Source organism: Aspergillus alliaceus (genome assembly GCF_009176365.1).
Source record: "Aspergillus alliaceus strain CBS 536.65 unplaced genomic scaffold BDW43scaffold_10, whole genome shotgun sequence".
NCBI lineage: Eukaryota > Fungi > Ascomycota > Eurotiomycetes > Eurotiales > Aspergillaceae > Aspergillus > Aspergillus alliaceus.
In genome coordinates, this window is record NW_022474693.1 from 157,286 (window position 1) to 174,233 (window position 16,948).

At 47.7% G+C, this 16,948-nt stretch overlaps 4 protein-coding genes across 4 annotated transcripts; 2 read left to right on the top strand and 2 right to left on the bottom strand.

Moving 5' to 3' along the window:
* Positions 1 to 607: 607 nt before the first annotated feature.
* BDW43DRAFT_15403 (S-adenosyl-L-methionine-dependent methyltransferase) lies at positions 608 to 3,145 on the bottom strand. The gene is made up of 5 exons (XM_032038503.1): positions 2,360 to 3,145; positions 2,173 to 2,299; positions 2,000 to 2,123; positions 1,480 to 1,946; positions 608 to 1,415 (listed from the first exon to the last, which is right to left on the bottom strand). Exons 1-5 carry the CDS (start codon positions 2,606 to 2,608, stop codon positions 1,102 to 1,104), a joined length of 1,281 nt encoding a protein of 426 aa, XP_031902726.1. The 5' UTR covers positions 2,609 to 3,145; the 3' UTR covers positions 608 to 1,101.
* A 1-nt stretch (position 3,146) lies between these two features.
* Positions 3,147 to 5,292, top strand: BDW43DRAFT_15389 (uncharacterized protein). Its single transcript, XM_032038497.1, has 5 exons — positions 3,147 to 3,823; positions 3,920 to 4,304; positions 4,396 to 4,513; positions 4,577 to 4,732; positions 4,809 to 5,292. Exons 1-5 carry the CDS (start codon positions 3,668 to 3,670, stop codon positions 5,152 to 5,154), a joined length of 1,161 nt encoding a protein of 386 aa, XP_031902727.1. The 5' UTR covers positions 3,147 to 3,667; the 3' UTR covers positions 5,155 to 5,292.
* Positions 5,293 to 6,945: 1,653 nt separating this feature from the next.
* On the bottom strand, positions 6,946 to 8,381 carry BDW43DRAFT_317851 (FluG family protein; the record flags this gene model as incomplete). Its single annotated transcript, XM_032048595.1, has 2 exons — positions 6,946 to 7,740; positions 7,815 to 8,381. 2 exons carry the CDS (start codon positions 8,379 to 8,381, stop codon positions 7,036 to 7,038), a joined length of 1,272 nt encoding a protein of 423 aa, XP_031902728.1. The 3' UTR covers positions 6,946 to 7,035.
* A 4,956-nt stretch (positions 8,382 to 13,337) lies between these two features.
* On the top strand, positions 13,338 to 15,622 carry BDW43DRAFT_268544 (transmembrane amino acid transporter protein-domain-containing protein). Its single transcript, XM_032041130.1, has 3 exons — positions 13,338 to 13,908; positions 13,982 to 15,405; positions 15,461 to 15,622. The coding sequence occupies exons 1-3, from the start codon at positions 13,872 to 13,874 to the stop codon at positions 15,512 to 15,514; spliced, it is 1,515 nt and encodes a 504-aa protein (XP_031902729.1). The 5' UTR covers positions 13,338 to 13,871; the 3' UTR covers positions 15,515 to 15,622.
* Positions 15,623 to 16,948: the final 1,326 nt, after the last annotated feature.

Genomic DNA, 16,948 nt, shown 5'->3' on the forward strand with positions numbered 1-16,948 from the left:
GATTCAAATTTGTTCATTAGGCCGCCACATTGGCTGCTGGTTATTTGAGGCTGTTAATTTCCTTTCCAACTCACTCTATTTATATAAAAATCAACTAATGTAAACCTATACTAGTGTAAAGAAAGAAACCATCTTTACTATCAGTAATGTTAGACCCTAAACAAGGCTATACGGATTCATCCTCATCCAGTGGCCTAGCGCCAATGTACTTTGTCTATGGCGGCCAGCACGCCGGTGCCCACATCTCCCGGTTCGCTGACGCTGACGCTCAGCCATAATCTACTTCAACCCTCAATCATCGACTTCATATAAATTCAGAGCAGCTACCTTTGCAGGCAACCATCTTTCAGATAGAACGATTGATAGCCCGTTGTCTTGTCTCTTGTGGCTCAACTATCTGTTCGCATTAGGCGCCCATCTAATCCATTGCTTTTCATTTTATTTGTCGAATAAGAAGGAATCTCAAAGGATTTGGAAAGCTTTGGACCCAATGAGAAGAAGAGGGCATACTTGATTAGGGCCCTGTCACTAACCCTGTCTAGGAACTGTCATCAGACAGAACATGCTAAAGAATGTTTAGTCCTGCGTTGATGATCTCCCAAGTAAAATTAAATAATTAGCTACAGTTATATACTTAGGACTTAGATTAGTTAAATACTCTAATAAACTCTAACAGGCTTTTAAGATATCAGATCTTAATATAATAATCATGAACATACATCTGTGAGGGCGGAAATTTTCCAGCCTGACATGATCGTTGTGCCACACTACGACAATATTCCAAGGCCATACTCTCAAACCTGATGCTGAAATCCTACCACCGGTGCATGTCCTTCAGTAACCAGGAGATATGGCTCTATGTGGCTCTACCGTTATACCTGCCCGGTGCCCACGCATCGTTACTGTATTGTGTATGTACATTGATCCGAGCTCATACGAGCCGTCTTCATTAATGTGGGATATGTGGGAGCAGTCAATTGATTAGCCGTGAATAAGAACGAATAAAAACAAACGATGTAGATTGGGTATAATCCAAGGAAATCTCCTTCGACGATGAACAACTAAGCAACGGCTAGAAGTCCTGATTGTGTTCCGGTCTCATTAAGCTAGCTCGCACTCGATCAAACTATCAACACTGTCTGGAACTGTCCACACTTTCAAGGCCTTCAAGCCCACCGACTCGATCAGTTGATACCAGGCCCGTTCTGTTCGTTCCCGTGAGGCAACATCCACCATCATGATAATATCTAGGGAAGTCGTCTGCCAATGTGCCCCTGTGCTCGGAATGACATTTTCGTTGATGAGTAGCTTGCTATATCCGGGCACCATGGCCGCCATGAGTTGGGTCAGGATCTTTTGGCAGGCCTCATCGCTCCAGTCATGCAGTATGGAATGTAGATAATTAGCCCGGGCACCTGAAACAGGAGAACGATTCGTCAGACAAGGCAGTTATGCGGGAAATAGCAAGGCGACCCATACCTTTAACAGGTTGTGCCGTGAAAAAGTCATGCGCCATTGGCTCAATGCGCCTATCAATTGTCGGGATATCGCCTACGACCGCCGGCAAGTCCTGCAGTATCAGTCTGCCCGGAGCATTTGGCCATTTCCTGTGGAACTCCATGATATCATGGCCTTTGTTCCCACCAACATCCACCAGAAACACATCTTGTTTCCCAGATTGTGCACCGTTGATGAGCATTTCTTCAACGGGGTAAAAGCCGACGTCCATCCAGCTAGGCCTCCCCTGGTGGTATGCCGACATGAGTCCGTTGAAGTGGCTTGGCAGTGCAGGATACGTTGGGACCGTGTTAATCCATTCAAAGAAATGGAGGTCGGTGTTGAATCCCATGGTGAAGGGCGAATCTTCGGGATCGGTAGGACTGCGATAGTTATTTTCCTTTAACCATGCCGGCAGCGCCTGAAGTGCTGGAATCGTGCATCCTGATCTAGGACATTTTCTAGTCAGAAGGGAGTACGTGAAAGTGGTGCCGATACATACAAGCATGCGAATGCTTCGCCATAACATGGAATTGCCAACGCAGTCGAGAAACCGCTGGCCCTGTACTCGTCTGGGCCGGTCTCTACTACCACCCCCAGGGCGGCAAGATGTTTCAACAGGCGCCCTGCAATGCGTGAGCCAATCGCTTGCTATATATATCGGAGTAGCAATACCCAGCAAGTCCTCCTCAGCGCCTGTCGCTTCTGCGAGCTCTGCGACGGATTTCGGCGTGTCGCTGCTGGCAAGCAGGGGGAAAATCCCGAGGTCGACACATGCCTCAATTGTAGGAAATGCCGTGACCTGTCGACAACCTTCAGTTTTGAACAAATGTGCCCGGTGGAATAAAATGGCCCAACGCACATGAGACCAGCAGTATCGGAAAGTCGCCTCTCGCGGTGTCTCCAGTGCATAAACTAGTGATTGCGCCGCTTCCACGAGTCGTAACCTTGCCTCAGACCGACCATTGCAGAGTTCCTGGCCTTGAACACTAATTTCCTTGAGAAGACGGTCTACCTGCTGTGGTGCATTAGGAACAAGTGCGATTTTCTCATCGATGGTAGCCGTTTTGCTGGTTGCCCCATTCGGCTGCTGCCTGTTGATATGTGGCATGACGAATATTAAGCAAAATATGGGATAAGCAGCGTTTTGAGGGATCGCAAGAGGGACAAATATCTCGGGTTAGATTCCTAGGATGGCTTAACCCGAGATTATATCAACTGATCGAGTAGGTCAACGGTTCGGCTGCTCCTATATGCATCAAGTACTGCTAGTTGGGCCACTATACTCACAGGTAGTTTGAAGGCTGCTAAGAGTACTAGCTTGCGATAGACTATGGCTGCAACTCCATCGCACTATCAAAGGCTATGAAGCAAGTTGAGCGCTATTGAATTCCGCCAATATCCGCGACCGAATCGACCAAACTTGATTGACCGTGCGCTTCCTAAATCCGAGGGCTCCACGTCCTTCTCAAGATGTGATGGGGCGTTGTTTGGTTACATTGCGTCAGGGGTCTCGGAAGAACGGATATTTTTAATCTATCTGGAAAGATCTCCGCCGGTGGTTGACGCGTGCATGCGATAGAATCAAACTTATTTAACTGACGTCGCTATAGGCAATCCATCTGCGGGTTGCTACAGTGGGGTTGAGATTTTCGCCGGACTACGGTAAGGATTGGTAGCAATTTTTTACGGTGACCTCCTCTGAGCCGAACCGAGGGACATGGAAAGGATTCAGTGGAGGCCAAAGGAGGGCCACGGATATCACAAGGGCCAGGACTAGTGTCAGATTATTAACGAATACACGACATCTGGGAGAACCCGCCACCGGCCTCCGGAGGCATTGGGGTCTATACCCACCCTCACTATCAACATGGCCCCTGACAGGGGTGATAATCTGAGATTCTTAGACTTGAATAGATGAAGGAGCCAGTGGGGAAATGGAGACAAATGTAGCCTTAGGGTTAGTCCTACTAAGGCCTATGCACTATAGAAATACTCGCATGACATTGGGGCTGAAAAACAGGGGGAAAAAAAATCTTAGGATTTAGTATAAACTAATCTACAGAGACCAAAAGCTTAATGGTTACGTGACCATGAACGCTTCCAGATTTATAATGGTTTTCACACTACAACATTCAACTGCAAGCTCCCAACAGCCATCGCCTACAAAATGGCGGGACAAGAACATGACAAAGGCCCAATGTTAATGGGAGTGATGTGGTCATTGTCTAGTCTGGCCACAGTGATTGTCATCGCAAGAATATTCATTCGACAAGTTGTGCTGCGCAATCTAGGGCTGGACGATTGGCTCATTGGGATCGCTATGGTATGGTCATGGAAACTTTTCCCCCTACGACATATTCACCCACCGCATCTTTGGGTACCAACCAACCTATATAGTCTACCTAACTCACGGCCACAGATTCTAGGATTACTTTACGTTGTGACAACCACGATATCTGTGGCCGCTGGCTACGGTCAACATTTCTCTGCCCTGCCACCGGACACCCGTGAGAGAGCATTGATATGGAACGTGATATCATTTATTTTCGGAATTCTTTCCTTCGCGACGCCCAAGTTAGGTGTAGCTGCCCTCTTAACCCGCCTCCTGAACCCTAGTCGACTCCATAGAATGATCATATGGGGTCTGGTGGCCGTGGTCACGGCGGTGGCTTTGATGAACATCATTATCTACATCACAACGTGCGACCCACCGCAAGCTCTATGGAAGACTGAACTGGCCCTGAATGGTCAAGCATCATGCAGAGATGTCTGGATTCTGATCAACTATGCCACATTCAATGGAGGTAGGTCGCTTCCTGGTCCCGAGAGAGGACCACCAGGCCTATAACTGGAAGAATACTCGGCTTACAAGTAGTCCCTTGTTTCAACTTTCAGTCTTGTCCGGCTTTGTCGATATGTTCCTCGCCATCTACCCAAGCACCGTCTTATTTAAACTTCAGATGTCTCTACGGAAGAAGATTGCCTTGAGCACAGTCCTAGGCCTAGGTTCTATGTAGGTTGCTTCCGGAATCTTTCTAAACATGCTGCACCACTAACCAGCTTGTGTCTGTCCAAGTGCTGTGGCCATTGCTGTGGTTAAATGCGTTCAGTTGAAGGGCCTTGCTGACAAAAGCGATCCTACTTGTTCGTTGACCGGAACTCGCACGATAATGAAAACCAAAGCTGACATAACAGACGCCACCGTACCACTCGCTGTCTGGACTAAGACTAAGTAAGAGAACACCTTCTTACCTTGTTGCTTTAACCACTTGATAAGTTGGAGCACTAACATCAATGGCGATATACAGCGTTGAATCGAACATAGTCCTCCTCGCGTCTTGCATTCCCACCTTACAGCCTCTGTTGGATATCATACTAGGGAAGCGCAAACTGTCCTCGTACAGCCGAAGCCATACTTGCCATGAGAATTATCAACAGGGTAGCGGCAGTCGTACGTTTTGGCGGGATAGACGAACTGCAGCCGGTAAGCAGGCCTTAACGATTACCACCCTGATAGAGCACCACAGCCAGGAGAATATCCTTCCGGCTCAGGATACTCGTGGGCCCTTGCACATCCACCGCACGGACGATGTGACGGTTGAGTATGAGATGCAGACGAAAAGTCCTTCGGTTCAAAAGGATGACGCACCGTGACCAAAGGTTGCAATCGTGGGATATATCTAAAAGTTTCAACAACGGAGTGATGTGTGATTGCTCAGATTACCCGGGAATCTAATGACAGCAGAGCATTATGAGAGACCGACAGACATACCCAATGACCAATCTCGTATCCATGGTCCTCATTTCAACTCCTTGTAACGTTTATTGTCTTTATGGTAAGCGGGTGATCAAGGTAACCCTGCCATTTTTCATTATGTCCTGGAACCCTTCCACGAGCCTCTCTCATCGCCAAACTCCGGACTTCTTCCTATGCACCCAACGAATCCAGCACTTAGGATCGAACAGGTCTCAATTGTATCGCCACAGCACACCGGCTTCTGGTCAATCGCCGCGCGGAGGAGGAAAGCCTTGGTGACTGCATATGCTGTTAGTGTCCCTAATGCAAGAAATTCCTCCAGAGTGTCTTTGCAGTACTTTCGGTTATTCCCAATTCCCTCTTCTACACGCTCTGCCTAGGGACTTGGGCCGCCCTGCTTGGGAGCACTTCTGGCAGTGCTGGAAGAGAGGGATTCCACTTGGGTAATGGATTCATCGCATGCTACCTAGCCTTCGGAAGTCTGCTACCGTGGCGGTCTCTCCTGTTGAATCGTCATTTTGTCTTTGCACGGCAGGCAACAAGATTGTTACGTATGTTGATTTTATTAATTAGCTAATTTTGAACTCCACTCACCTCATACCATAGTAAGGATTGATACCCTTGCCATCCAAAGCTGGAGCCAGGGTCATCCACATGGAAAATAGTATAACAGAGGCGAGATTCCAGTATCATCTAGTGCGCGTGGAACCGCAAGCAGGGGTTTCATACCTTATGCCCTAGGGCTATGCATATGTCCTCCACGTAGTGTCTGTCAGTAAATAAATCGAATACTCTACGACATCGTTTTGCTGGGATTCTATCCGACAATAGGTTCCACCAACAATGATCAGGGAGCCAGTCTGTGGGCCGTGAACAGCCCTCCCATTGTTTTAGCTACGCTCTATAGTATCGGGCGAGTTGTCGCCAAACATTCGAGAATGCTGCCACTCCCGACCGATGACTGGTCTACGCAAATACACAGGACGGAGAGAGCTGTTGAGGGAATCGAACATGAACTTCTCTCATCAAGTCTTAGTCCCCTCGAAGGGGCGAAAGATTGTTCTGCACATGGTGTTCCTATGGGCATGATCCCAAATCATAGCAACGTCTTAGGAATATTCACAAGCATTTGGAGCAGTACGGCCACACGACCCTTTTGAGTTCTATACCGCGGCGGCCCACTGCGACTTGCCTAGCGTGAGTATGGGAATACTCGTTGACCAATACAATGATCCTATTATATGGGATGTACCCACTGCGGACTGCTGATCCCTGTTTTCATTACATCCTTGAGAGTATCCCTCCGAGGTTCTTCCACTGGGTGGAGTGGTCGAGGAGGAAAAGACTCCGGCCCCAAAGAGGTATTGACTGCCATCAACTTTCCTACTGTTCTACGCGTAGAGGTATGTGCCAGGATACTCTTTGAGCAATAACCCCCTAGCTTTCCCTTAGTGGCCAGCTAGTGGTGGAGTTCTAGTCAACACCTTCCTGGCTATCGTAGAATTGAATGGGAATATGGGATTGGAAAATCAGCAGAAGGAGTCGTGGATGCGGTCTCCTGTTTACGTATATACACTAGTATGGGTGGACTATGTATATACTGTCTGAGAGCTAGGTGGTCCCCTTATAGACACAAGGAGGTATGAAACGCTCCTAACGCGGAACCACAAACAATCAATCCTAACAATAAAGGCGACTCTGTTCTCGAATCGACTTTTAATAATGGCAATATCCAATATATTTCCCGTAAGTAAGAACAAAATTGTACAATTTACCATCTAGTGTCTTGCAATCAGCCATCGCCTCCGTTCATCCTGTTCCATGGCGCGGAGAAATACCGCCTCCCCTTTTTTAAGAGATATATAGCTTGACACCAGGTCTGGCCCCAGCAAGTCCCGCATTACATAGTCCCCTGCCAAGAAAGCCAAACTGTTATCGAGAGTGGTGGGCAAGATGTCCTTGACACCCAATGCCTCTCGTTCCTCGGCAGACAGTTGAGCAGCACCCTTGTGACAGTGGCCTCCTCGGAGAGGCAGGTTGGCTCGCATCCCATCGGTCCCAGCGCTGAGCAGCGCAGAGAGAACCAAAAACGGGTTCGACAGGCCATCCACCAACTTCACTTCAAACCGGTTTTCCTGGATGCGCCGGAGAGCGACCTCCTTATTTTCCCATCCCCAAGCAGCATACTCACCTCCACTCCAGACCCCGGTTGCGACACGACAGTAGCTAATGTCGCTGGGTAATGAGAACGCGAGAACAGCGGGAAAATGCCGCATAATTCCAGCGAAGAAGGACTCCGCGCCCCGTAGAAACCGTGCGTCTCCCTTGCCCTCCAATGGATTCACGGACAGGTGCACATGGGCGCCGTTGCATGGCCTCTCCGGAAAGGGCTGTGTGTAGACTGTCGCCCGTAGTCCAAAGCTCTTAGCCACGATCATGATTGTTTCGCGAGCCCGCAACAGCATATCGATCGCCTGGAGAGGCTGTGCAGGGGTAGCACAAACTCCCACTGACCGGGACCAGCCTCGGCATGGAACTGCTCGAGAGCGATTCCCACCGTCGCCAAAGCACGGGCCACAGCCTCGATCAGATCCAGGTACGTCCGGTCTTCCGGCGTCATGCTGGTGAACGAATGCTCCGAATTGATTGCCTCGTATTCGAGAACTTTGCCCCCATCCTCTCTAGGCCGCACGAACATGACCTCCACCTCGAAGCCCACCAGGAGGGCGGTTTGGGTCTCACGTTCCAGCCGATCGTGGAGTTCGCGAACTTTGGACCGCGCGCATTCGGCGATTGGCGCGCCGTGCTCATCCACACAGTCCACGTTAATCACGGCGCGAGTCCCGTTGGAACCAAACTGACAGTATGCGGTGCTGAAATCTGGCCGCAGGTGGAGCTTACCCGTGGGGCTGGCGCCGTCGGCGAGCCGATCGCCCGGGAGAAGATGTAGTATGGCACTGGTCATGGAGAGCCATTGACCCTGCTTTAACATATCCGAGAATTTAGCCCTCGGCACCATGCGGGCGAGGGGGGTCGACAATAAGGACAGGAACTGTAACCAGACAAACTCGACCTGGTCATTCTCGGCGAGGAATTCCTCCCAAAGCGTGAGGGCCTGATCCATTGTTGAGGCAAATCGGTGAGGAATGGCGTGGATAAGGCCAAGAAATGGAAAAGCAAGGCGATAAGCGAAGAAGTGGGAAGCCAAGGCCAGGTCAGACAGCGTATATTGGAGAGGATGCTCTCCCTCAATGAACGGGCACACAAGCCTTGATTAGTTACGGAGACTACGGAGTGGAGTTCAAGTCGGATATGAAGGGACCATTACCTAGCAATGAGCCCATTTATTATTGAATCGTTATTGGTCATTATATGGGCCTATCACTGCAGCACGATGCCAGATCCCTGCCAAAGGAGTAACTAAGGGGCCAGTTCTGGAACAGCAAATTTTTCTCGTCCCTCCCTTAGGGCAAGTGATCCTCCATGAAGGCAGTGAAATAGAAGACAGCCCTGGCCACCCTGTGCTCATGTTACTACAGACAATTCTCTTCCACGGGACTCCTTACTCCATCTCCATACTAGAAATGTGTTTGGGGTCGGCCAATGCGGTCCATCCCGGCGGTTCCTCGGCCCGCGTGAGTGGAGCAGACTCGAAGCCATCGTGGAGATTGGTAACCCACAATCTTGGGGGCCGAGAGAGAGCACTAACACTCCTAGTAGATAATACTATGATTGGCCCTTTCACAAACTACACGGGACGGATCGAAGACCCAGTTGAACGCCGTCCGCGGAGGTCTTGGTGGCGCAAGAGCCATCAGGGAGTCCTCCATAAGTAATGTATTCAAAATCAGACTATTTCTAATTATTCTTGTTAGCATCTTCCCCACGTCATTGGTGGAAACAAACACTATATATATATATATATATATATTAATTTCTAGACTAACAAATAATACAAAATTGGACCCTCTGGGCTGAGATAAACCTCGTGGTGGAACTTCCTGAAGCAGGTTAGGCAACGTACATGTGTCTAGATAAAGTGCTTTTGTACGTACCATACGGGTTCCTAGAACTCTTGTCACAGAAAGGTCCTCACATTATGGATGTCTAAACCTTGATATCAACATAAGCAAGACGCTCTGGCAAGCGCAAAAAGTGGACAAACTTCCCGAGCCGAGCCCATACGTACAGCCTAGCGATATGTGCGGCATCTGGGCATGTTACTTGCCATGTATACGCTGGGATAGGAAATGCCCAAACCACTTCCTCATCTTCCTACTCCCTTTGTATCGTGAACAATAGATTCCTAATGGGAACCCTTCCTTTGAGTGTCCCCCGACCAAGTCATCATCGCCTTGAGATATGTGGTGAGCCATTCTATGTCTCTCTATCCTCAGCCGTACATTGAACGTCATAACAGGATAGAGGTAGCATATGTGCGGAGGATGTCGTCCTTGAACATGATCGCAAGTCTGAACAACAAACCTCATACAACTCAGACAATTGCAGCATAGAACCAACATATTCAACAAGACGGTTCTTCGGCATATACCCTTGGTCTGTCTCTCTCGGAATGGACAATAATTCCTATCGAATGAATTGCGAAGACACCTCTTCAAACGGACCAGATAACGTTTGCTACGGGTATAAGCTCTCCCGACTAGGTAAGACGGGATTGGATGTGCTCGTTATATACATGTCACACATTCCCTGATTCCTTAAGCCGTGGATGCAGTCGATGTTGTTGTTACGGGACTTGAGAAGATTCATTTCGATGGCTTTGGCCTCAGTAGCAAATGCAATATGTAGAGCCATACACAGCGAGTACCCGTTTATAGTTCGATTCCTTCTCTCGAGTTGTACTTTGAGCATATCTGGTTTCCTTCAAGGAGTGTGATGCCAGAAGCGCTCTTTTGTCACAGATTCCCTCATGCTCTGGTAGTTGGCCTTTTACGCATCTAGAACAATCGATGTGATTGCTTTGTATGTTCTGCTGGCTCGTATCTGATAATACCCGCCAGACACAGAACAACAGCTGTCAAGTTCACAGGACAACATGATACATATGCTCCAAACGCCCCTTGTTTCTGTTGGTGCTATGGTATATCATAAGCTAATCCCTAAATCATCCGCTACTTGGTGTTTTGCGGGACGGTAAAGATTCTAGAGGTAGCTTTGCAGATAACGACCTTAATGGTGGTGGTTGAAGTTTCCCTAAGGTCCCCGTTAGTACCACTACTCTCTGTCGATTCTTTTATTTGCTTGGGGGGAGTTGTCGAAGTCTAGCAAACTGTCGGCTTGTGAAGAGTAGAGCAGGAAGGGAGAGAAGGAGGGAGGGGGCGCCGGTAACTTATCTATCTTCTGCGATAGGGTATTGAATTGCTCAAGTGACAAGCACTGATAATATGCTGATTCTACTACATTTCATGGTCCATCACGACATGCAATGGCGCTGTATGTTCGAAACCTAGGCACCTATGCATGTCTCGGGGCTACTGGTGGATCTTCCCAAGGCTCTCATTTCAGCTCACTCGCTGACGTGGATATATGCAGTTGAAGTTATCTATAGCACCTGCTATAATAGACAGGACGTTGTGCTCTTGGATGTCTCGGCTATACTCAGATTGTCCAATGATATCGCGACGATTTATCAACCTAACAAAGAGAATTTGGTTCAGCAAAATACTTCAAGGAGATCTTAATTTCTCCCAGCTTAGACAAAGTCAATTCGCTTCATCGTGCGTACTTTACGTCGAGCTGGAATAGGATACTTCGTGAACGGCTAAGTCGCAGGTCCTTCGGCCTCATAGCCTTAGACTTGATAGAGACACCATGGTCGCTTGGATTAATCCGTATACCGGAAGGAGTTATTTGATCAATTCTCGGATTGGCCAATCAATAGATGACAGATCACCCGTAGATGCGGTTCGAAGGCTTAAATTAACTTGGTGGATCACTTCAGACAATGCGGACGTTGGACAGTACAGGGTGGTGTAGAAATATCCGCACATGATCGGGGGGACAGCTTCTTGAATCCATATTCGGAGGCGTTCAGCTAGAGACCTCTGTCGTACAGAATGCAAGGATTAAGTCTCTAGTTTTCTCTGATAGGTCACCACGTTCGTCACTAAGGTCTACTCTTTTTTCATTTGCTATTCGGAGAACATGAAGATATTCCTGTCTTGAAGGAGATATAGCCATCGTCAGAAGCTTGGAAGCATACGGGCTTAGACACATTCATTGTGCTCTATATTGCTGCTCGAGATTAGGATCGCTGGCGCATCTCAATGTAAAGGCGATGTAGTGGCAGTGAGGAGCTGTATACCATGTCTTCTAGAGTTAGGGCAACCGTATAGATGCTATACAATCACCTGCAAGCATTTAGCCCAAATGAGGGATGATATTTGTGCCAATGTGTCTTTAGGAGTAGCGACAGGCTTGTCTCCCTTTCACGTCTCATGATATAGAATTCTTTCCTCTATTTAGCACAGTATGTTCAATCTAAAGGCACAGTATCTCTACTAGCTGCGTCAGTGTTCATATCAGGTGTACTTTAAAACAATAATTCCACCGAGATTCAAACTACGGAAACAGTAGTATAGTAGAAGAAATAAGTAAATATGGTTCTTTTTACAGTAAAAATAGCTTCTAAGAAAGAAATAGGTTAAACTATAATTAGGCATTCCATTTCGAATCTAGACGCCGGAAGCGTTGGCCTCAACCTGGAAAAGTAAAGCCTAACAGCTTCAAGAGCATTCACCTTAACTTTCCATGCACCAGTACAAAAGCAAACCAGAAGATCCTGTCCTGAGCGTAGCGGGTGCAGCAGTCGCAGGAGGGGCGCGGCCGAAGAACGCAAGTAACGGAATGGAAAGGTCATCGGTGTTGTGGAATTCTATGTATAATTTACCAGGGCACAAGAGTCACATCCATAGACTTTCACGTACTCGTGTATATAAGCGCAATTTGAGTGTTAACCATGGTAGCAACGAAATGCCCTACAGCTGAGCACCAAATCCTACGACGGAGAGAAGGCAAAAGAAAAAGAAAAGAAAACCTACTCGCTTTGCCTTGAAAGTGCCTGCAGCAGTTGGCAGTCAATGCAGGTTTCTTTAAAGGGCTTTAATTTAATGTAGAGCATATGACTCTAAATAGTGCTGCGCTTCTTTCCCTTGACATTTTCTCAAGAATATGGATTGGGTTGACCAAATGTTTTGGAATAATCGAATATCCCTATAGAATATGCTACCTATGTTCAATTTCTAGACGACCTATAAGAGCTACAGGTTGGCGGATCGCCATTATTGGAGACCAATAAAAATTGCACATTTCCCACGCTTGTGGCAACATCACGGCCTGTATAAGAGCTCAACCCTACTCCACCACCCGAAACCACCCGTAGCCCAACACTGCAGAGATTGAATCTCGCGGACAAATATCTTCCGAGAACGGGTGAGAAACTAAAGGGTGGGGCTGTCTCTTATCTGATCATTTGATTAGATTATCTCTGTCTTGCCAAGCCATGGCCTTGGTCGTGGATAGAGATGGCTAAACCTTCGAAATACGAGAGCCAAGATGGTTTTACCTAATAATGTGCTGTCACCAAATAGATTCTGACCCACAGGATGTCCTTGTGGTCTGGTAAGGACGACAGGGTCGCGATCAAGGACGTTGCAAAGCTTTCGATAATATCGGGTCCCACCATGTTGACTTGGCTCGTTTCTATGTCCGCATGAAGAATAGCTATGTTGAAAACCTTGAAGAGGTGTATTAATGGTCTATTAGAGATACATATACATTGTATCCTGGCAACACACCCATCACCGAGCCTTAATTCCTTACCCGAAGGAGCAGCCATTTTCCCCCACATTCCTAATATTGCACTTGGACAGCTGGAAGTAAAGAAAATGAAAAAGTAGGATAGTAGTGATGGCAACATTAACGCATGTCAATGGCAGGAGACTCTGTTTGCGATAGCTCTAATCAATCGGACCATCGCTTCTCCACCGTGTATGCTACCATGGAGAACGCCCCTAGTTTGGTCGTCCAACAAACGATCAGGCCATTGTATTCGGTATTGGGAACTGTCATTGAAAGATCTTCATACTGTCCACGCAAGTGATTCCGGCTTTTGAGAGCCACGCTATACCGTGCAGCGTTGAAGACGAGTAGCCGCCCTCGCCGCGCAATAGAAATCCTTGAATCAATGGTTGGAAATCTGCGGCCTAAGCCGATGTCATATGCACATCCTGTTTCTTTGCCTTAACCCTAGTCATTACTGGGTGGAGCACATATTCCCGAGCCGGATTTCACTAGTGTGAAGGTGATGAAGAATCTAATCACACTAGCTGAAGGACTGAAGCTGTGACCCCGCAATTGAATAGGACTGAATTTCACGTAGAGTAGAAACGGTAGGGATCAACTCATTGCTAGATAATTGTATTTAGGATCCATCTACGGTGACAAAAAAGTGTTCAATTCCCCGATATTTGGTCTCTGTCCTTGAGGTCATGGCACCTGCGGGACCGGAGTACTCCGCTAACAGCCAGACCAATATAGGCGAACGGCAGAGAAAGGATCTCGAAATTTGTGATTGCGCTTGGAATGAGGGGTCATGCTCCACCCTCTCCAGTACTCTGATATATTTAAGCGTAATTTTCTGCCAATCTTTCACCTGTCTGTACCCATATATATTGCCGAGGCACTGACCACTATCACTACCAGTTCACTCCTCCCGCCGGAAAACCTCGACTATTGCCATCATCCGCCGAATGGAGCATAATAGGCCGAGATCACCCGGGCATGACGGCGTCCGGAGTGCCCAAAAAGGAGATACGGTTGTCACCCAGTCTAGTAGAGGCGTCACCGCCAACAAGGCGCTCCTCGATGACGAGGGCCGTTCCGATCTCGAGAGATATTACATTATTAAAGGCGATGCCCACTTCCATCGTCTCGGCTGGAAACGGCTCACCGTCGTGTCGATAGTAGAGGGAATTGCTCTCGGCAGTCTTGGCCTGCCTTACGCATTCGCAACTCTGGGTATGGTTGCGGGCATTATCATGACGATTGGGCTCGGCTTTGTGGCCATGTACGCCAGTTACAACATTGGACAAGTCAAGCTCAAGTATCCAGAAATCGCTCATTATGCGGATGTCGGACGGCTTCTACTGGGAAACGTTGGATCGAAACTTTTTGTCGGCAGCTTCGTTGCTCTACTCATCTTTGTTGTCGGATCGCATTGCTTGACTGGTGCTATTGCGTTCAAGACTATCACTGAAAGCGATGTGTGTTCGATCGTCTTTAGTGTCATATCTGCTGCAGTTCTGATGATACTAGCTATCCCTCCGGCATTTGCAGATGTCGCGATACTGGGCTACATCGATTTCGCTTCGATCATTCTCGCGATAGGGGTGACTATGATTGCAACCGGCATCCAAAGCTCGAATGGGTCCTTTACCTCTGCCATAGGGTATTCTGCGTGGTCCGCCTGGCCGAAAGAAGGGATCACTTTCTCCGAGGCTATCGTATCCACCAACAGTATTGTCTTTGCATACTCCTTCGGCGGTTGCTTACCATCATTCATGGAAGAAATGCACACCCCGGAGGACTATGTCAAGACCCTTTGGTGGCTAGGGGGTATTCAAATCGTGATCTACACTCTGACGGGATCTATTATCTACGCCTTCGTAGGGCAAGGGGTGCAGTCCCCTGCTCTACTGTCCGCGGGTCCAATTATCTCACGGGTGGTCTTTGGCATAGCGCTTCCCGTCATCTTCATCTCGGGGTCAATCAATACGACGGTCGTTTGTCGATACATTCACGGAAAGATGTATCGGGATTCAGTCGTCCGCTTTATCAACACCACCAAGGGCTGGGCTACATGGCTCGGGCTTGTACTTTCCGTTACCCTTCTCGCCTGGATTATTGCCGAGGCGATTCCCGTATTCTCTGAGCTACTCTCTATCATTTCATCGCTGTTCGTTTCTGGTCTGTCTTACTATATTCCGCCGATAATCTGGTACGTGCTGCTGAGGGAAGGCGCGTGGTATGAAAAACACAACTTGAGGACAGCCATTTGCAATGCTGTGGTTTTCGTCGTTGGAATGATTGTCTTTGGATGTGGCACATACGCCAGCATTGCCGAGCTGGTTAGCAATTCCTCATCGACAATTAATGAGCGCATGCTAATCTGATCCTCGGCAGGTTCATAAATTTCAGTCCGGCTCAATTAGCAAGCCCTTTACGTGCGCAGCTTAGTAAAGCGTCAGCGAGATATCCGGTCTCCTTCGGGGTGGGATATCGACAGAGCTGGCTGGAGTAACGAAGCTGTTAGAGCACTAAGTTAGGCTATTGATGTTCTCTAAGAAAATTGATGTTTGAATGATTTGTACAGTGCATTAGATCCGGAAGTTTTGATAGATCTGAAGTCTTGAAGCCATGAATAGGTATGGAAACGACTCTACCATCCTCTCACAATCTAGAGCCAAATTGTGGCATCGTCACATAGGCGCTGACGGACCAATATGAGTTTCCTTCGATACTTCTCCACATCTTACTCTCCATTCTGTGGTCCAAAGAATAAGGCGCACTGCTCCACTAGTATGGAGGCGCAGATCTAGAATCTTTCCCATGTCATACCTCGCAAGATGCTTCCAAGTGGTGTGGAACTTGTATGACCATGTCACGACACACAATTCCAAGTTGGCCAATCTTAGATTCTTTATGTCACCAACAAGAATAACGATGAAACCTCGTGAAGATACGTGAGAGCTTTTCAATCGGGAGAAGGTTGAGGTGGCTCATCACGAGGTTAAGAACCATGGTTTAGCTCGCAAACCCTATACAAGTAGTACGTGGCAGAGAGGCTAGGCCTTTCTTACTAAGAGCCCAAATAGACATGTATAACATCTTAATCGCTGTTTGCGGACATTCAAGCATAACTGTCACCATATACGCTTGGATGTCCCCGTGTTGTGGCGTTTGAACCTTGGGAATTGATCAGACTCTGCCTTTTTGCCACCGACACAGATATGGAGCTGTTCGACATCTAGGGTCAGATATAAGTGGTCATGAGCCAGAATACGATTTTCATTTTACACAACGCTCTCCAAAGGGCGACAAATCCACTTCATAGCGTTTTCAGCCCCACCTACGTGAGTAGGGTCTAGCTTTGGGTTGATCATACGTGAACCCAACAGGAATCGTCGAAGATGTCATGTTACCCTCTATCTGTCTGTCTGTCTAGGTAATGCCGTGGATGATGATATCTATGGCCTTGCACTTGTGAAGGGAGCAGGTCCACGAAAGCCAGATTATCTTAGAACAGACCAAAGAAACTAACTATCCAGCCGACTTTCATTGGAAACTAAATGCATCAAGAAAACAGTATGGTCAAGATGATACAGAATACTGTCGCAGGTCAAGTACAAAAAGCGTTAATAAATGACAATCTCCCGACTTCTTTTGATGTCCACACTTGAGAGCATTTCCATCTCCCTTCCTCATCGCACATACAAGACGTTCAACCGATAGACCTATATTCAAACAAAATTTAAGCAACAATGATATTAACGTCGTATGTCTTCTTGGTGACATAGTTCGGATGTCCCCCAAATTCGACAACCACTACCTGGGTAGTTCCCACTTTGATCGGGTCAAAGGTCCAAACGATATTTTCACCTTTGATGGCAG